At 40.9% G+C, this 19,981-nt stretch overlaps 1 protein-coding gene across 1 annotated transcript in view; it reads right to left on the minus strand.

The window, feature by feature from the left end:
- Cfap61 (cilia and flagella associated protein 61) overlaps positions 1–19,981 on the minus strand; it is a 295,900-nt gene that overhangs the window by 187,554 nt on the left and 88,365 nt on the right. Inside the window, exons 14-15 of the mRNA XM_036186271.1 lie at positions 9,085–9,211; positions 5,492–5,569 (exon numbers count right to left, since the gene is read on the minus strand). Coding sequence (XP_036042164.1) covers positions 5,492–5,569; positions 9,085–9,211 — 205 coding nt within the window. The remainder of the gene's footprint in view (positions 1–5,491; positions 5,570–9,084; positions 9,212–19,981) is intronic.

Below are 19,981 nucleotides of genomic sequence, written 5' to 3' on the forward strand. Positions count from 1 at the left end.
TCCAGGTTCTGGCTATTACAAATAATGCTGCTATGAACATAATTGAGCATGTGTCCTTGTGGTATGATTGAGAATTCCTTGGGTATATGTCCAAGAGTGGTATAGCTGGGTCTTGAGGGAGGTTGATTCCCAATTTTCTAAGAAAGCACCATATTGATTTCCAAAGTGGCTGTACAAGCTTGCATTCCCACTAGAGTTCCCGTTGTCCCACATCCTCTCCAGCATAAGCTGTCTTCAGTGTTTTCGATCTTAGCCATTCTGAAGGGTGTAAGGTGGTATCTCAGAATTGTTTTGATTTGCATTTCCCTGATGATTAAGGATGTTGAGCAATTCCTTAAATGTCGTTCAGCCATTTGAGCTTCTTCTGTTGAGAATTCTCTATTTAGCTCTATAAGGCTAGGCATTTATAGTTAAGTATAAGCCTCTATGTTTTATTTATTTGAGATCAGGGTGGTGAGCCCCACAAAAGAGAAAAAACAACCAACAATAGGAATGACCTAGGCACTCTGCATATATGTTACAGCTATGTAGCTTGGCCCTCTTTTGGGACTCCTAACAGTGGAAGCAGGGGCTTCATTGGCTTTTGGGGCCCTACTCCTTATACTGGGTTGCCTTGCCCATCCTTAATACATGGGGAGGGGCTTAGTTTTACTGCAACTTGATATGCCATGCTTTGTTGATATCCATAGAAGACCTGCCCCCTTCTGAACAGAAACAAATAGAAACAAAGTGGATTTCCAGGTGGGAAGAGAGGAGGGGTGAAGAGAAGGGGTTGAGAGGAGGAAGGGGAAACTGTGGCTGGGATGTAAAACAAGCAAACAAACAAACCAATAAGAAATACATCTATTAGTCTACCCACCTGTTATTCCTACTACCAAGAGACACTGAAGGATCAATTGAAAAGATCCTGAACCCACCTGAAACAGAACTTCATAGTAACTAAAGAACATGGAGACAAAAAATAGTTTATAGAAGAATCCTTCCCCCAGAGACATTAAGTATTCCTTAATAAAACCTAAGGATTTCTACATTAAGCAAACAAAAAGCAACTATCCAAAACCAAAATAAAACATTTCTCCAAAAGCAAAACATATGGACAAAAACTCTCCACAAGACTCAAGAAAGATTAAAAGAATCCACCTCTACTTACAAAGGTATCTTAGTTAGGGTTTCTGTTGCTGCAACAACACATAATGACCAAAAAGCAAGTTGGCGAAGAAAGGGTTTATTCCGCTTACACTTCTAGATCATAGTCATCATTGGAGGAAACCAGGACAGGAACTTAAGCAGGGCCGTATCCTGGAGGCAGGAGCTGATGCAGAGGCCATGAAAGAGTGCTGCTTACTGGCTTGCACCATTGGCTTGCTCAGCCTGCTTTCTTATAGAACCCAGGACCACCTGCCCAGGGATGGTACCACCCATCATGACCTGGACCCTCCCCACTGATCACTAATTGAGAAAATGCCTTACAGCTGGATCTCATGGAGTTATTTCCTCAACTGAGGCTCCTTTCTCTGATGACTCTAGCTTGTGTCAAGCTGACACACAAAACCAGCCAATACAAAAAGATTAAGGATGGGGCTGTCCTCCAGTTAGATTTTATCAGTGACTCTGAATATTGGAGACAATGCCAGTTCAAACAAACATTCTAAGGGAAAATACTTTGAGAATTTTATACACTATCAGATGAGTATCCAATGTAAGGGTAGACTCAGAGACCTTGCTATGTGCCATCATCTAAAAAAGAAACTCAGACACACTGAATCAAAAAGAGAAATAAATGCAAGTAAGTATAAAGGAATAATTCTATCCAAACATCTCAGTAAACTCCAAAAACCTAATACCTATCACCTTCAATAATCAAAAAGTAGAAAAATTCCTTAATTTTGTATTTCCTTAAAACTTACAAATAATATATTAATGAAGAAAAATATAAAATTACCCATTAAAGTCAAGACAACTACAAAAGTAGGCTTTATCAGCAGTACCATTTAACATCACTCTCTCCATGCAATAAAATCAGAAAAAAAAAAAATCAGACATGAAGCGAGGCATAGTGGTCACATCTGAAATCTCAGCACTTGGGTGCAGAGTTCAAGCTCATCCTTGGCTACACAGCAAGCACGAAGCTTTAAGAGATGGGAAGAGTGAAGGGATAAGGATAGCCACCATACATGTTTTACTACAAATTCTCTCTCTCTCTCTCTCTCTCTCTCTCTCTCTCTCTCTCTCTCACACACACACACACACACACACACACACACACACACACACACACACACGGATAGGTGTAGTACATGCCTCTGTCCCTTGAATCTGATCATGGCTTCTGAGTGCTCTCTGCAATGGAATGGCCTGAAAGCGATGCTGGGGGCGTGGGAGGGGAGGTCACTTTTTAAACTTTAGAAGGGTAATTGGGTACAAGATAAAAATACATAACGCCATGGTCTTCCTATATTCTAAAATAAACATTTAGAATGTACAATAGGGGTATCTATGTATAGTACCAAGAAAAAATACATAGAAAAAAGTCATAAATGTCTTAGAGTATACTGGGGAAGGGTCACAGCAGGAGACATATGGTACATTCAAATTGGGATAATTGGAGGGAGGCTCAACAAAGGGAGTATTTACAGAGATGGGGGTGTGAGGAAATTAGCAGGGACTGTGAGATAGCAACTGCAAGCTATTAGTGGCCTCAGTGGGTGGTGTAGGTGGAAGACTGGTCACAAGAATCCACAAAGAGAACACGCTAGATAAAAGACCACATTGAAAAGGCCAGTGGGTCCGGTGTGATCTCAGTCAGATGTAGACACCCAAGTTTCACTGTTCTCCCTCCTCCTGTCAAGGCTTCCCAAGGCCAAACCCAACAGAAGGCCAAAGAGCAAGGGCATGGACTGCTGTCAGTTCAGTCAGGCTCACAGAACAGGAAGGCGGAGAAAGGTGGCCAGTAGGCCTGCAGGGTGGGTCAGTGTCTGACTGCATTAGTTCACTTCCATTACTATTAAAAAGCAACAACAACAACAACAAACTATTCAAGGTTGAGCACATTGTAAAAAGAAGTTTATCTGGTGTTTTGGAGATTGGAAGTGCACCATGTTGGTCTGGGCTCTGGTAAAGGCCTCCAGGCAGAGTGCCTGATGACATGAACAGGTGTGGTAGACAGAGTCACATGGTAAGATGGGAGAGGAGAGAAGGGGCCGTCTCACTCTTTCTATAACAATTCACTCTGACTAACCAACTGGGATGCCCATGAACTGCTCAATCTCTTTCATAGGTAGTACCCGCAAGGATCCATCAACTTCCCAATGACCTCTTAAAGTTCCCACCACTTAACACTGTCACACTGGGAAAAGCTTCCAAGTGTGGATCTTCAGGGGACATATTTAAATTGTCTCCAAACTGTACTGCTGACCCAAAAACATGCATGAGAAAAATTCCCCAAGAGACTGGAATTGAACAATATAGAAAGCTGGATCATGAGGAGGAAAATAAACTGCTTTTATAATCCACTCAGACATAGATAAATCATGCTAAGTATTAGAAGATTTACCTGAAGGGAGACATGTCCAAAAACCTTTAGAGAAAAAAGGGCAGCGATAGCTGATTGTGGTGAGAGACCTGTAATCCCAGAACTTGGGAGTGGGAGGCAGGAGGATCAGGAGTTCAAGATCACATTCGATTTCACGGCAAGATAGCAAATACATGAACTGTCTGAGCTACACGAGCGATCTGAGACCATATCTCAACAAAATAAGCCCAAAGAAGAGCAATTAAAGAAGCCTCTGATACTAGATATCAAACATGAAGTAAGGGCTGGAGAGATGGCTCAGTGGTTAAGAGCACGGGCTGCTCTTCCAGAAGACCCAGGTTCAACTCCCACCACCCACATGGTAGTTTACAACTGCCTGCAACTACAGTCCCCAGGGATCTGACACCCTCTTCTGGCCTCAGGGCACCAGGCATGAACATGATGAAAAGACATACATGCAGGCAAAATACCTATACGCATGAAATTTAAAAAATTAAAAAGTTATTTTAAAAAATATGATAATATAATGGGTATCAATAAATAAACCCATAGCATGGAATAGAAGGTAAGATGGACACAAGAATATAGAAAATTAATAAATGTAAAAGCAGTATTTTAAGTCAGCAGAAGAATGGACTATTAAGTCAAAAGGGTGCCTGAACTGGTCTACTCCAATAATCAGATTAGTGAAAACCCTAATTGTCATCATAGAGCCTTCATCTAGTAACTGATGGAAGCAGATGCAGAGGTCCACAGCTGGGCGCCAGGCTGAGCTCCAGGAGTCCAATCAATGAGAGAGAGGAGGATTCTTTGAACAAGGGACATCGAGATCATGATGGCAAAATGTACAGAGACAGCCAGCCAAACTAGTGGAAACCCATGTACTGTAGACCAATAGCTGTGGAGCCCCCATGGGACTGGACTAGGCCCTTTGGATAGGCGAAGCAGTTGTTTAGCTTGAACTGTTTAGGGGGCCTGCAGGTAGTGGGATCGGGATCCATCCCTGGCATATGAGCAGGCTTTTTGGAGCCTAGTGCCTATGGTGAGACACCTTGGGCAGCTTTGGTGCAGAGGGGAGGGGCTTGAACCTGCCTCAACTGAATGTACCAGGCTCTGCTGACTCCCCATGGGAGACCTTGCCTTGGAGGAGGTGGAAATGGGAGGTGGGTTGGAAGGGAAGGCTGGGGGATGGGAGTAGGGAGGAGAGGGGGATCTGTGGTTGGTATATAAAATGAAATTGCAAGAAATGAATAAAAGAAAAAAAGAATGGACTATTAAGTAATAAAAATGTATTGGAATAACTGCATTGGGAAAAATGTAAAATGGCATATTCACTTGACAATAGACACACACATGTAACTGAATGTAAAAGAAGGATGCTAGCAAAGATGAATTGCTTACAATAGTAGCAATCCTTTGGTTATTATTATTATTATTATTATTATTATTATTACTTTGATGGTGGGAGATTATTAGAATTTTAAGAATGAGAGTCTTTGCATGTTCTTTGTAGTATTCTAAGTGCGTGTGTGTGTGTGTGTGTGTGTGTGTGTGTGTGTGTGTGTGTGTGTGTGAGATTGTGCATGTGTTCTGTTTTCTTTGTTTTTTCATGACAGGGTATTACTATGTAGCTCTGACTGTCCTGGAACTCCCTCTGTAGACCAGGTTGGCCTTAAACTCACAGAAATCCACCTGCCTCTGCCATCCTAGTGCTGGGATTAAAGGTGGGCAAAACTCCAACTGACAATTCCAAACATTTTTAACTTAAAAAAAGAGAGATTCAAAAGGCTGCCAAGTGGGAGACAAGTTCATGCCCAAATACTTTAGGGACAGGATTCATTCATGTTAAGTAAAAGTAAAAAAAAACTTCAAAGAGGCACTGTGTGCTGGCTGATTCATGATATAAAAGTCACAATCAAGCAAGCCACAGTCACAATGAATGGCCACCTTGTAACTTACCATTTCTTTTCTGATCACTGCAATGCCAACTATTTGATTTGCAACTTCAGCTACAAACACCTGCAGAGCTGTCCCATCCTGCAAAGGTAAGGTGCGTTTTGTTAAGACCCTAGAAAGCATCACCAATAAGGTCTCTGAAATTAGTTGCTAGTGCATCCATGATTGTGAATCCAGCAGCCACATCTTCAATAACAGAAGCAACACCAACACTTACTGCCAGGTGCCAGGCTCACTGCTCACTGCATCTTCACCCCCATGCTCTAATGTGACAATTATTATTCCATCTGTTTTATTCACAAGATAACAAGGCGTAGGAAGCTAGGTAAGTGAGCTCATGAAGCATGAATCCACGATTCAAACCCTAGTCCCTTTTACACAGAACCCACTTCTACCCCAGTGCTTCCCAACTTTTATGACTTCAGGACATCTACTCAGTGAGGGCAACAAAGATTTCTATTGGAAATTAAAACTGAAAAGATATGAATTCACTTTTAAAATTTATTAGTAAAATGAAAATTTAAACTAGCTGTTTCATTTTAAAACAATAATGTTTTTATTTTATTTTTACATAAAATATATATTTACATAAAACAATTTATTGACATAAATCATATTTTTAACAAAAGAAACTTTGTGTTTTTCTAAACACAAATATTTAGAGTGGCACTGTTTTCTGTTTTTGCAAATCTCTTTAATCTGGCTTAGTAGACAGCTGGATCCTCACATCTGCTTCTGTAGTCAGTCTGGGGAAATATGTTGTTTTTGTTTAAATACATGAAAAATGTGATCTGTCTTCACAACACATAGTTAGAAAAGACATGTATCTAAGCATCTTTTCAGATAACTGTGGATATCCTTTGAGACTCCATGACTGGTAGTGCCTGAGGTTAGCTGCAATGTGTCATCTGAAAACCCTATCGATGAACATTGTATACATTTCTGCACTAAAGTCTGTTTTAACTGACTCTTACATGCATACTCACTTATGCTTTCATAAAACTACACAATGTTTAACTGGAAAATATTTATTCATCAACCTACACAGATTTCCCAAATATTGACCCATTTCATAACGTCACATTTGTGTCATCAGAAACACTGCTGTAAGCATTATGCAACTGTCAAGCTCATGATGGCAGATACTGATTTTCTTAGTTTCTATTTTCTTTCCTGATTAGATCTTATCACAGGGGGGCAAGTGATTCTTGTTATATCAGGTCGACAGACTCATGTTGTTACTTTTAAGGAAATGCTGGCTAAATACCTAAGTCCAAAAAAAAAAATTTTTTTTTCTTCAAGTGAAAATGGTATTTTATAAAGATAGAAGCTGGTTCAAGTGCATTTCATGCATCTGTAGAAGCATTTTCTCCTCAAACACCCAACATGCTTCAGGACACAGCAGATGCATGCCACCCATCCTGTCACGAAGAATGCTAAAATCCAATCTCAAGTATTAAGATTCGATAGAGTTAAAATGTTACTGTTTCGCCAAGGCTATTCTTTAATAGCCTCTAACTTACCCTTTTAATTTAAGGGGTGAGGTAACTTAGACCCACAGATAATTGTAAGAAATAACATAAAAATCTTTTTATAGGTTGTTCAGTATCCCCTAGATAGCGTTCTACAAAGCTGGAGCATGGTGAGAGCATGGGAAACTGACCCTGATCTGAGTACATTTGTGTGATCCTGTTACTTTATATAGGTTTGTGTCCCAATCTCCACAATAACATCTAACAATTCCAATACCACAAAAGAAATCTCTAGCCCCAACCTTGGCCTCTAACAGCAAATAATCCAGTCTCCAATTACAAATTTTGTCACTTTAAAACATACAAATGTATAATTATGAACTTCTGTATAAGTATTACATATGTACAGGTATGAATGTACACTCAAGTATGAATCTAAACATATAATTGCATAACCCTTGGGGACTAGCTCTTTGTTTCTCCCAGGATAACAATATGGAGGTTCATATAGGTTGATAACAACAGTTCATTCCTTTCACTGCTGAGTAATGCTCCATCGTATGGATCTGCCATAGCTTGCTTTCTTTTACTTTCTTTTTTATCAGCAAGAGTTTGTGCAGATGAATACCACATGGCTATCAGGATGCTCACTGTTTCTGCCTTGACTCCTCCAAGGTCTCGGCTGCTTCCCTCAACATGGCTCTGTACCTTCAGTGTTAAGTACAAGGCATTGACCAATAAAAAGGCATGTACTTTCCACTATTCTAAGAAAAGATTCACTTCAGTCTCATGCAAAAGTTTTAGTATCCTTATATTGTGTAATTCATTTTATTTGTATGCACGTTTTGACTACATTTATGTTTGTGCCCCACATGCATGCCTGATGCCTGTGGAGGTCAGAAGAGGGTGTTGCATCTTCTCGAAATGAAGTTACAGGTGGTTTTGAGCCATCATGTGGGTGCTGGGAACTGAACCTGGTCTCTGGAAGGCAATGAGTGCTCTTAACTGCTGAACCATCTCTCCAGCCTGTCACTAACATTTCTGTCTCAGAGAACACTCCCTTCAGTGAAGGGAAACTTTATTTTGATTTTATACCTTTATAATAGTATGCCTTTATGGTGGCATCACATTTAGGTGATGTAAATATCAACTTTAAAACTTTAAAAGGTTTGTTTTACTTATTTTAAAAAAGAACATTATTTCCTGTTTTTCCAAATGACTGGGCAGCAAAATGAAGAAATTGTGTGTTATATTCATGTGATGAAATAATTTTGTCATAATACAAACAAATCTCACAAGCATATTGCTGAGGAAAGGCACTCCACACCAGGAAAGAAAACTGTATGATTTTCTTTCCATGAAGCTCAAAAAGAGGTATAACTAATTTCTGATTTTAGAAGCAAAAGTATTGACCTGAGACAAAGTTTCTGAATGGAGGTATGAGGTGACCAAGTGACAAGAGAGAGCAGTCTCTTTCTGGAAACAGGCCCTACTGACACAGTGTGTTTCAATTGTAATCTACTAAAATGTTGCTTGGTCATAGTTTGATACAATTTTTTCAAAATCAAGCATATTAGAGAGGTTACAGCATGCATCTCCAACCTTTTGGCTAATTAAATGTCTAGTGAAGTCCACTGGCAGTGTTCTTAAGGCCTTGGTGTTAGCATGTAAAGGTTAGCATGTAGACTGACACCAGCCTCACTCAGGGTTACTATGGAGACCAACACCAGCCTGTTGTTTTCTACAGCTCACGAATAGGTTATTATGCTAGAGAAGACCAAAGATTGACCACAGAGGATCATTCTTCTATCTACTCCTTGAAACCTCAAGCCAGTTCAACAAAAGGTCCTGGCTAGTTTTACCATCTAACATAATTAAATGGAGCTCCACTAACTGAAGTCTGGCACTCATTGCTACTGGGGTGAACATCGGATACCATGGGTTCCTGAACTGTCCTTACATGATGACAGCCAGATCTGCCAACTCCACACCCCATTTCTGCTGCTCCCCCAACAGGACTCTCCAAGTGATGCTCCTAGAAGCTTCAGGCCTGAATCTTCATGGGTCATCATGGTCCCGTAGGACCAGGAAAATGAGGCTCCAGCAGCCACCAGCAGTACTTACAGGGTCTCTGCAAGCCTCGTTGTACTGGGCAAAATCATCCAGTATCTTCCTACTCAGTACGAGGGTGCTGACAAGATTTTCAACACCAGCAGTATCCACAAAATTGGCTAATCTTATCTTAATGGACCTGGACAAGAACAGAAATAGGTTCTTGGTTACAGTACTAAAGTAATATCACACTTCTGTAAGGTAATATCTGGCAATGTATATCTATGTAACATTGAGGTGATTGATTATAAAAATAACTCTCTTCATTCTAGAGTACATAAACATATACAAAAAATACAAAGAATAAGATAAAAACATCACTGATATTATAAGCCAATGACAACACAGTTACATTTTAAGTATATATAATTTAAATGCATACAATTTAATGCATATAATTTAAAATGTTCAGCATACTTTATTCCCCATTTCATACAGAGAGCTAAAATCCCTCTCCTAAATTTTTAAAAAATTGTAAAATGTAAAATATGATTACATCATTTCCCCCTTTCTTTTCCTCCCTCCCACCTATTCCATGTACCTCCAGACACACTTGCCCACTCTCAAATTCACAGCCTCCTTTTTTGTTATTATTATGCATTATAAATGCATAGGTATGTAAATAGCCTGTAGAGTCCATTTAGTGTTGTTTGTATGTGTACGACTTTAGGGATGACTATTTGGAATTGTATAACCATTTATGGGGCTCATCCCTGGGAGAGGCCAATTCTCTCTTCTCATGGCCATTAGCCACCTGTAGCTCTTGTCTAAGGATGAGACCCTTTGAGATTTCCCCCTTCCACAATAGCCTGACTATCAGTGTCTTATTTAAGCAGCCATATTGTTGAGGTCCATGGATATAGCTTCCCTGTCATTTCTAGGAGACATATTCTCACAGCAGGCTTCCTGGCCCTTTGGCTCTTACAATCTCCCAAACTTTTAAAAAATGTTTTATAGTGGAGAAATTACAATGACTGGGGTTGGCTTCATGTGTATAGAGCAGCCCAAAGTTGCATGTAGTAAAGGGCCTCATCCTTGGAGTTTAATTCTCTGAGGTCAACATCTTAGAAAGCTCAAAATTTTCATCTGTAATTTTGTGTCTTTAAGAGAAGTTTAGTGAGACAAAAGAGCATGTCTAGGGGTTCGGAGCCATGGCTTATACTTGATTCTCAGTTCCTTCTGTCGGTTCATTGATGAGTCTCCTCCTACCTGTCCCTTGCATCACCACCCCTTCCTCACAGTGCCTCTCTCTGTAAATAGTGACAACGGGGACATTACCTTGGACATTAAATGGAGAATCATGTGAAGGGTGCCACAAAGATGGGGTTAAAACCACCTTCTACCTGAAGGGGAGTATGGGGCATAGACAAGGAAAAAGTTGAGGATTTGTGGAGTCTCTGTTCATAGCAATGGGGTGGCTGTTCCCTCCCTTGGTAAGTAGAGCCATGATGTATATAGCTGGTGATCTTACCCATGCTGCTCACACATTTTTAGTATATCCTGAAATAGAGGCTTCAAGCCCCTTTGGGATGAATGTACCAAGGATTCTAGCAGTCATCTCACAGAAAGAGATTTTCTTTTCCACGTCAAGCCAAAAGTACCATATTTCCATTTTGTAAATGGGTCCGTGTGGTATATAGATGACCTGACATCACTTTCTCTCTACACATCAGTTTTATTACTAACTAGAACAATGTTACTCCTCTTAATAAATGATTCTAACCTAGTTAACTCTTAATTATGGTGAATATCTGTGCTTAAATTGTAATGCATGATTACAATTATAAACAAAATTGTTTTATTTGCAAGGATGTATATGTATACAATTAACAGGCTAAAACCCGATCAATTAATTTTACCTGAATAATAATTATAAGCAATCTTTAAGACAAAGATGAAAACCTGGTTCTGATATGGACAGTTTGCACAAAAAAATCTAGTTCTGAAAGATTAAAGGTGTAAATGTTAAAAACAAGACCAAACATGTCAGGGAAATAGAAGAAATGAAAACAAATGTCTTAAAAATGTCCATAACACCCCAAAGGAAAACCTAATTGTCTATCAACTAATAGATACATAGAACATGGCTTATGTATACAATGGAACCATTCAGCCACAGAAGGAAATGAAGTGGTATGTTACATGTGACAAAAGTCACGTGTAAAATACCACAGTGCACTGTGCTATTCCATTTCTATGAAATGTCCAGAACAGACAAACTTACAGAGGGAGAAAGGAGACAGCTGGCTGTGGGGACAAGGTAACCAACTGACTCTTCAATGGGCATGGGTAGGCTTAGAGATGACAAAAAAAGGTTTTGAGACTAGATAGAGGTGATGAGTGCACATCATTATATATCTACTAGGAACCACTGAATTATACAATTAAGTGGGAATATTAGGTTATATTAATTATATCTCAATAAGCTATTATTATATTTCTATAGTCTGTGCATATATGCATAAACTAGCAAAGAAAGTTGAAAAGAGAATGGCAATGGTAACTAACAGTCAAACTAAACTCGTGTGGTTCCATAACTAGCAGATGAATTAGCACTTAAGGCTGAAGTCACAATGAGAAAAAAAAAAAAAAAAACAACTTTATTTGATAAAGTAAAATCTCAACAGAGGGAACAATATTAAATCACCAAGTTTCAGATTCCTAAAGGGAAAATTAATAGAAATTGATGTGAAATACTATACAAATTTGGGAAAGCTTAATCTGAAGGATGTTGCTGCCTCAACATGAACACACTTGGCGTCAATGGCCCCTTTCTCATCAGAGTGGGTGGCAGCTCCACATTCCATAGTTGAGGCTCAAACCACCAGCTACCACTGCTCCAAAGTTGGGATGTTACAACAGCAACATCGTATGTCTCCATGTGCTCACCTTAGCTTCCCCAGTCCAACCTCAACTAAACTGCCAGAGTGATGCCTAAAAATAATGAGTCACAGCATGTGACTCTGCAACATTAATCCCAGCAACAGAGGAGTTCACGAACTTTCATGCCCATGGCCCTTCCCAGAATACTGTTTATAAGTGTATAAAACCAGATACAGGGAATTACAATAGGTGAACTTAAGAAGGTGTATTAAGCGGTGGTCTACTGATCACTATGATTGTGTACCCTGGTGTGCATAAGTAATGGGTGACAACTGCAGATCTCTGGAGCTGCAGTGTTGGAGGAAAACGAGGAAGCAGCAGGGGCTGATGACATTGCTGTGGTTTGTTGCCTTCTTTCACAATGGAAGGAGATGCTAAATTTCAAGTACAGCTTTGTGAAAGTCAAGGACGTGGTTTTTTAACTAAATTCAGACCCTGGATAAGAACATCAGTCATCTCTCCCACCGCACTGCGTGACAAGCACAGTCACAGAGTGGCTTTAAGGACCCTGTGACCAGTCTCCTCTCCTGTGCCTTTTCTTCCCAATCTCTCCGGCTCTCTCACCTCTAATCCATCTCCAAATTGTGGGCTTCTTTCTTTCCCTGCCTCACCTTTCAGACCCCATGCTAGTCCCCAAAGTCAGTCAACGTGCGCCCTCATCATTTCTCACCTGAAACCCTCAGCTCTCAGCCCAGTGACTCTCCAGACCTACCTGGATATCAACCGTGTAACACACTTTACTGTATGCACTGTGCCTCCTGACTCTGGTCCCTCACACTTCCTGTCCTGGTTCTCTCTTTGCAATTCTTCCCGTCTGTTTGTTTTGTGTCCACCCCACTTCCCCAGCTATTAGAATAAGAGTTCAAAGACAGCCCAATGGCTAGAACAGCTCCTGATGGACAGCGGCTGTCAAGGGAGTGAATTATATAGCCTGTGTGGAAACAGAGCTTTTCGTGCTTACAGCATGTCTTTCTATGATAAGTGCTACAGTTGAGTTATAAAGCGTGTGGCAGAGACCAGGACAGTAAATGAATATGAACACTGTCTTAGTTAGGGTTTCTATTGCTGTGATGAAACACCATGACCAGAAGCAACGCCGAGAAGAAAAGGTTGATTTGTCATAGGCTTCCATGTCACTGCTCATCACTGAAAGAAGTTGAGCTCATGACAGGAGCTCAACCAGGGCAAGAACGTGGAGACAAGAGCTTGTTCAGAGGCCATGGAGGAATGCTGCTTGCTGGCTTGTTCCTTATGGCTTACACAGGATCACCAGCCTAGGAGTAGAACAACGCAAAGTGGCCTAGGCCCAACACAGGCTTGCTAGCATCCTGATCTTAGAGAGGCATTTTCTCAATTGACTCTCCCTCCTCTCTGATGAATCTAGCCTGAGTCCAGTCATCATAAACCTGGTCAGCACAAATGCCTTCCTCCAATCTGATAGCTCAGACCACACCATGGTTGACTTGGAAAACCAGGGTTTCTCCTAGCCCACACTGACACTGAGTAAGTGTTCAGTGGGACTTGAGTTGTTTTCCTAAGTGTCACAAAACACAAACATCATTTCTCTCCTCTGTCCACAGAAATCTGATCAGGTGACACAGCCCTGTTGTATTACACCAAGAAGCTCACAAGTCTGTTATTTATATTCAGCAAAGAGGCACACTTGAAAATTTTTATATGTTCCTAGAATTTCAGCAGGAGGAGGAATGGGCAATAGCAGCCACCACCTAAAGCTTCCCTGCCTGACACAAGACTCTCCAGTTACTTGAAATGTGGCTATTCACCTTTTACAGGTGCTGTAACTGCGTTTTTATGCACTAGCACAAACAAGACTACAAAACAGCTCAATGCTTTCACACAAATTAAAACAAAGTTTTGTCTATAACACGTTATATGACAAATACTGAGATTTAGTTTTACATAGCTTAAATGTATACATCAATGTGTCTATTAGAAAATTTAAATTATAGATATAATCACAGTACATTTTTCATGGATGGAGCTGTTCCATATGCCTATATTTATTTCTGAGAGCGTGTGTGTGTGTGTGTGTGTGTGTGTGTGTGTGTGTGTGTGTGTGTGTGTGTAAACACATGCACAAGTTCAAGTACATGCAGAGGCCAAATGACATTCTTGGGTATTATCCTCAGGAACGTGATTTACCTCCTTCGAGACTAGGTCTCTTACTGATAAAGAGTTCACCAATTAGGTTAATCGGGCTGGCCATTGAGTCTTAAATACTGCTGTCTCCGTCTTCCTGGTGCTGAGATCATTTGGCTTGGGTTCTGGGGAGTTAACCCAAGTTCTCATGTTTGTGTCATGTGGTGAGCACTTTAGTGACTGCTCTCTCTTTCCAGGGCCCCTGAGAGCTATTTTACAAAAGGTTTTAACTCAGGAAGAGGAGGAGGAGAAGGGGAGGGGGTGCAGAGTACTAGTACACATCTGTACTCAGAAGGCTGAGGTTGGAAGATTGAGAGTTCCAGACCAGTGTAAGCTAGTAATGAGACCCTATCTCAAAACAAAACAGTAAGCAAAGATAGACTTAATGCACAGGAGACTCTGCATTGCTTCTGCCTCTGGTTCTAGCAATAGCAGGTGGCTTGTGTGGTTTGGCTTTAACTGGAAGGAGATGAGAGGACCACAATTGGCAGACAGGAAATATAAATGTGGCAGAGGTGCATGTCCTAATTGCTTCTATATAAAAATTGATGGGAACATTTAGAAAACATAGAAAATGAAAAAACTCCCAATTAAAATGTATTTGCTTAAATTATTAAATTGACATTACTAAGAATGGTTCATTCATTCAACCAGTCACAAATGGCTCTCAAACATCTGAAGTGTTCCCATGGTGTCCAGGTGATGGGAACTCAATGTGGGAACAAGTTAGCCCGTAATTTCTGCTCTCATCAGACTGACCCTGTCTTGATTCCAGCACCACAATTTGAGAAATAACCCAAAAAGTCCTTGAAAACTTATCAGTGCATGGACCATGAATGTGGAGGTCTTTATGTCTTAGCTATAGAAAGACCCTAATGGATCACAGATTATGGAAGTCTTTATGCTTTAGCTATGGAAAGCCCCTGGGAAAATCAGGTTACTTCAAAACAACTCTTACACATGCTTAGGGAGAAAGGGGAGAAATGAAAAGGGGGGAGAGCAAAAGGAGGGAAAGGGAAGGGAGGATGCTTAACATTTTATATCAGTATGTACAATCATGATATATCTGATGTACCACATACATTCTCCAAAAGGAGATAGTATGTGTTGTCCAGTTACCTATCTTGATTCCTTGCCATCTTCTTAAATAAATCATAAAGAGGAAGAATATTCACTGTCTGTTAAGATGACATTAAAACTGTGTATAAAACAAGCTTTGAATCTATTGATTCATTCTATTCTAGTCTATCAATTTACTGATATTAAAAAAAAAACCTCAAAATCCACTCTGCTATCTACACATCCACCTTTAGGCATGGCAGGGCTTCAGAAGACAGCAGTTCATTGGATATAGCTAAGTGTCATTCTACTTTCATCTCTGCCAAGCTCCTAGAACCTTCTCTTTCTCATTATGACCACTGTCGGGGGCCTATTCTTTCAGTCCAGGCATGTATAAGTTGGAAGGAAACACTCCAGTTGTTCTATTCTATTTCTGCCTTACATGACCTTCCCAGAGACAACTGCACACTTGGTGACCATAATGACCCAACTATTCTTTTCTTCAGGGCTCAAGCATACTTCTTAGGCATCCTGAATCAAAGTGAGGGATTAGCGGTGCTTTTCCTTATCTATGCACAAGGCTCTCCGTGTCACCAAAAAAAGCAAGTTCTCTTGAGAAATCTTTTCCTAGCCCTTCCCTTCTCCAAGCCAGCTATCTTATGCACCTTTTCTCTCTGGTATACTTGAATGCCCAAACTTGTGAACTCTCAGAGTCCATGAAAAAAGGATGAAGCCCTTGCCAACTAGTCCCTCCTTGGGTATTACAAGTTTTTCAGTCTTGGTAACTGCTTCACCACAAGATGTTCTAGTCATCTCCTTAACAACAACAATAACAACAACAACAAAAGCAAAGTGATTCTGCCCTTAAAGGTCAGAATTTGAGGTATCCAGTCTGACTATACACATAGTAAAATAAAAAATGATGAATGAAAAGTAAAAAAGATTTACCATATATCCTTTTCAACTCTAAACTGAATGAATGCTTTTAGAAACTACAGATTTGTGTGTGTTTCCAGTTACCATCTCACAAAAAATTGGGAAATTTTGATACCAGGCAAGGGACACAAAAGATGTAAAGAAGAATATGTGATGTGAGCCTCTCTGAACATCATCACACAACTCTACAATCATCAACACTTCAATGTGAACCATACACAAACAAGAAAGCAACCATGCCCCAAACAAAAGGATGGCCCCAATAAACAAACTTTTTGTTGTATTCTACTCGAAGAAGCCCATTAAGGGCACAAGGAACAAAGGACAGGTTTGATATCACTATATACTGGCCATGATAACATGAGCCTAAAGGAGTAAAATGATGACATCATTGGAAAAAATGGCAACAAACCATGTATGAGCCACTCACAGAAAAACAAATACAACAAATACATTGAAGGGAAGAATCTCTCAGAGGCTGACCACTGAGGGCCATCTTTCTTTACTGAGTAATGTTGACAATGGCGTATGACCTAGCCAAGAAGCTAAGTGTTTCTAGCACAATAAATATTAGATGAGTAAGTCTGACATGTCTTCCTACAAAGGAAAAATGTCAGATTTCAGAGAAGTGCAGCATGGAAAAGTGGCAAGAGGGGATGGGCTAGTGGTTCAACCAAATGTGCCCTCCATTAATGATTGAACAAGAAGAAAGGCCAATGGGCAGGTTAAGAATGGGCAAGCCAGGAAATATAAGAAAGCATTCTGTTATATAACATAAAACCCAGTGCTACCTTTGGAAACAACTTAGTGATTAATATACAAATGAAATGTTCTCATTTAAAGACCCAGAAGTTACCACAAAAAATGAGAGCGAGCATGGAGTGTGGGGTCTGTTGACAGAAGAGGTAACCCTAACTAACAATCTGATGAATGATGTGTGTCTGTGCTCACCAGCATGGCCAGGGGGCAGATGACAGAAACAAATATAATTTCCCAAGGGAAGGAGGAGGAAATTAGGTAGGGGACCATAACATGGGGTCATGAAATTTAAAGCAACCCAATGTAAGAGCAAAAGCAATTCGTTTCAAATGTCAAGAGAAGTGAAGCAAAAACCGTGGCATAAAAAGAGAATGTGTCAGAGACTCGTGCCCTCGCCATGCCCACATGGCTCCCTCCTCGCTGCCATTATGCCCTTGCTCAAGGCCACCTCTCCTGTGCACCCTGTGAAGCTAGAAGTTCCTCCCTACCCAGCACTCACCCACCTGCGGTACTCTTTCCCTTCCCCTCATGTACCCACTATGTAGATCATCTCTTTTCTTTCTCCGTGTCTTCCTCCTCTGGCTAGGATGCAGACCCCATGAGGGCCAGGACTCCTGTGGGCTTGGGCTATTGCGTTTCCCCGGCACCTGGGTTAGAGCTGGCGGAAAGCACACAGTTGATGTTGCACATTCTGTTAGATGAATGAGGAGCTCCACTGTGGGCCTTTGGGAAAGGAAGCACCCAAGCCGTGCTGCTACCTGGATATCAGCCCAAAATGCTGCAGCCATGCCAATGTGGTAAGAGCCGATTGCAGATGGAGCAGATGCAGGAGAGGCCACAGTGGAAGACAGGAAAGAAACGAAGGTCCTTAAAACACAAACCTTGAAGTCCTGCCTATGGCCAGACCTCCTGCTTACAGAGCCAGTCAACAGCAGAAGCTCTTCCTGAATTGGCCTTTACTTTATTTCTAACAGAAAGTATTCTACCAGTTAGTGTAAACTTTGCACTTTAATTGATAGTTTAATACCAAATTAACATTTCCTATTACAGAAATAAGAGGTGTCTATGATGTGTTTTAAATCGAACTGAAATAAGCAACCTGTGTAAAAGAAAGCAAAAAAAACATACATAGAAATCTCACCGGAGAGGTCACATGGGTGAAGGGTGAGCATTTGAAATGCATTAGCACAAAATCATTCAGTGTCATCCATCACTAGGGAATGGCACATTCACAGCACCAATGATGTGATAGCAGAGAGCTGCTAGGAGGGCCAAATCATACCGAGCATAGCAAAAGTTGGCAGGGACACAGAGCAACCAGTTGCTGGTGTTGTTGCAAAAGGGTACAGTCACTCTCTGAGAAAGACTGACAGTTTTGTACAAAGGTATACTATACTGTGATCACAGCGACTAGCAATTCCATTCTCTTGGCCAAATAAGCTGAAAACTTATGTATGCACAAAACCCTGTACGTGAATGCTTTCACCTCTTTGTTCATAATGATCTAAACATAGAAATAGCCAAGAAGCTCCTTAGTGAGACAACAGGAAAATAAACTGTAGTGTATCTAGATTATGGTGTATAGTGCTAAAAATAAATGAGTCACCAAATTATGAAGTGACATGGAGGTTAAATGCATATGACCAAGTAAGAGAAGCCAAGTTGACAAGGTGACACATTGTAGGATTTGAGCTACTTTTCTGGAAATGTGCCAGTGTTAAGGGAAAGGAGGGAACAACAGGCAGGGTACAGAGGTTTAGGGCAGTGAAGCTAGTCTGTGACATTATGATGGTACCATTACACATTTCCCCAAATCCGCTGAATACACAAGACTATGCTAGTTACTTTCCTCATTGCTCTAACAAAATACTTGACAAAAGTGACTTAAGGTAGGAAGGAATTACATCAGTTTGTCATTAGAGAGGATATAGTCCTTCATGGAAAGAGGACAGAGCAGTGGGAGCCTGATGCAGCTGGTCACGTGATGTTCCCACTCAAAAACTGGAAGGTGATGAGTATGGTACTCACTGGCTTTCTCCTTTTTCTTCAATTCAGGATCCCAGACCATGAGATGGTGTTCCTTCATTTAACATGGGTCTTCCCTCAGAAAATTATCTCTGGAAATGCCCTCACAGACACACCCAGGGTTATGTCTCCTAGGTGACTCTAAGTTCCATTGAGTTGACTGACAATCAGACCATCCCAGAGGCTAAACTGGGACCCTACATAAACTATGGACTTTGGTTGATAACAAGGCAGCAGTTTGTTCAGCAGCTGTAACAAATGTAGCATTCTGGTACCAAATGAGAATAATGGGACCATGAAGGGGGAGATATGTGAAGGCTTTGTATGTCTCCTCCTTAATTTTTCAGTAAACCTAAACTATTCTAAACACAAAGTTTATTAATGAAAAAGCAAAAATAAGTTATTGGTACTGCCCCCTCCAGTCCTGCTTTTCAGAGGCACCGGGCTGAGCAGAATCATACGCCCCATTCTAGAACTTCTGAACAGACATAAGACAAACACTGCCTGTGATGTGCTTGTGATGTCCTTTCCCTCCTCCTCTTCCTTTCAATGGTGGGGAAGAGTGTTTTTTACTGAAATCACACCTAGCTGACTAGTGCCTTGTCTCCTAGCCTCCCCTGCAGCCAGATCAGACCAACAACCAACCTCCAAGAGATTAAGTTAACGGCTCCAGGAAATTGCAATGCTAGAGTGGGTACACTGTGTAAAACCTAACCCTCCACAATGGGAAGGCTCAGAAGACACGCCCTTCACTCATCTTCTAAGAAGGAAATGGTGAGAGGCGCATTGACAGTTACAGAGCTTTGTGGTCACCCTTCTCCTTGGGCAGGACCTCATGGTCGGAGACACTGATGCTCAGTTGGATGAATTGATGCAGTGGGTTAAATTGGGCCCCAGCACAGCAGGGGCCAGGTGGCAGCACTGAATGGCCAAAGGCAAGGAGATCATAGTTACTGCATTGGGCAGCATAAACAAAGCAATGTCCACAATGGCCTGACCTGTAATGGGCAGCACAGGCAAAGGGATTTTTATAGTGGAATGACTTGTCTGGACCTTTGGTACTGGCTAATCAATCATGGTGTTTCCA

Source organism: Onychomys torridus, chromosome 4 (genome assembly GCF_903995425.1).
Source record: "Onychomys torridus chromosome 4, mOncTor1.1, whole genome shotgun sequence".
NCBI classification, from domain to species: Eukaryota; Metazoa; Chordata; class Mammalia; order Rodentia; family Cricetidae; genus Onychomys; species Onychomys torridus.